The sequence below is a fragment of the Austrofundulus limnaeus genome, unplaced genomic scaffold (genome assembly GCF_001266775.1).
Source record: "Austrofundulus limnaeus strain Quisiro unplaced genomic scaffold, Austrofundulus_limnaeus-1.0 Scaffold1154, whole genome shotgun sequence".
NCBI lineage: Eukaryota > Metazoa > Chordata > Actinopteri > Cyprinodontiformes > Rivulidae > Austrofundulus > Austrofundulus limnaeus.
This window is the reverse complement of record NW_013953556.1, coordinates 68,627-69,281: the sequence shown is the minus strand read 5'-3', so window position 1 is coordinate 69,281 and position 655 is coordinate 68,627. Positions and strand designations below refer to the sequence as shown.

Sequence of the window (655 nt, the reverse complement as noted above, 5' to 3'; positions counted from 1 at the left end):
ATTAAACTTTCTGCTCTAGCCAGTATTATGTCTTGGTGTAAGACAAACTAAATGATAGAAAGCCTGTGTCGGGTTGATGCAATACGAACAAAGAAGTGAGCTGGACTTGATTGTGTCTCAGACTCTTGTAATTGTTTGGTATAAAAGAGGGCACCGGATCAGATCCTGCATCTGTGTGACCCGCGCAGCTGTTCCTGTGCTCAGAGGTAATGTGTTCCACTCTGAAAGGAGGGAAAACATGCGCTGGGTTTTACCGACTCCAGTAGAGCAAATCTGAGCCATCTGACAAGTGGGAGGGGGATTTGTAGGCTAACTGCATCCCTCGTCTGAGAGATTAAAGAGTGACATTATTGTATACATTCACATTATGCTCACGGCACAAAGCCTGGTGGGATGCTGTCTGCACACAGCGCTGGGAGGAACCTGCACATCTGAGCGTTTCAGCGGCTCTGGACACCATGCGCCCGGACCTGGTGCTGCTCAGCCTGCTGCTCTGGATGCTCCGTGTGTCCGGACAGAGCAGTCCCAGAGGACAAACGCTGCGTTCCTACAGACACATCAGGTCAGTCCAGTGTTCATAGAGACACATCAGGTCAGTCCAGTGTTCATAGAGACACATCAGGTCAGTCCAGTGTTCATAGAGACACATCAGGTC

The 655-nt window shown here is 49.8% G+C and overlaps 1 protein-coding gene across 1 annotated transcript in view; it reads left to right on the top strand.

The window, feature by feature from the left end:
• Positions 1-301: 301 nt before the first annotated feature.
• The window catches only part of LOC106534370 (gamma-aminobutyric acid receptor subunit rho-1), a gene marked incomplete in the record, with an annotated part of 24,245 nt that continues 23,891 nt past the window's right edge, over positions 302-655 (top strand). Inside the window, 1 exon segment of the mRNA XM_014030990.1 lies at positions 302-562. Coding sequence (XP_013886444.1) covers positions 459-562 — 104 coding nt within the window.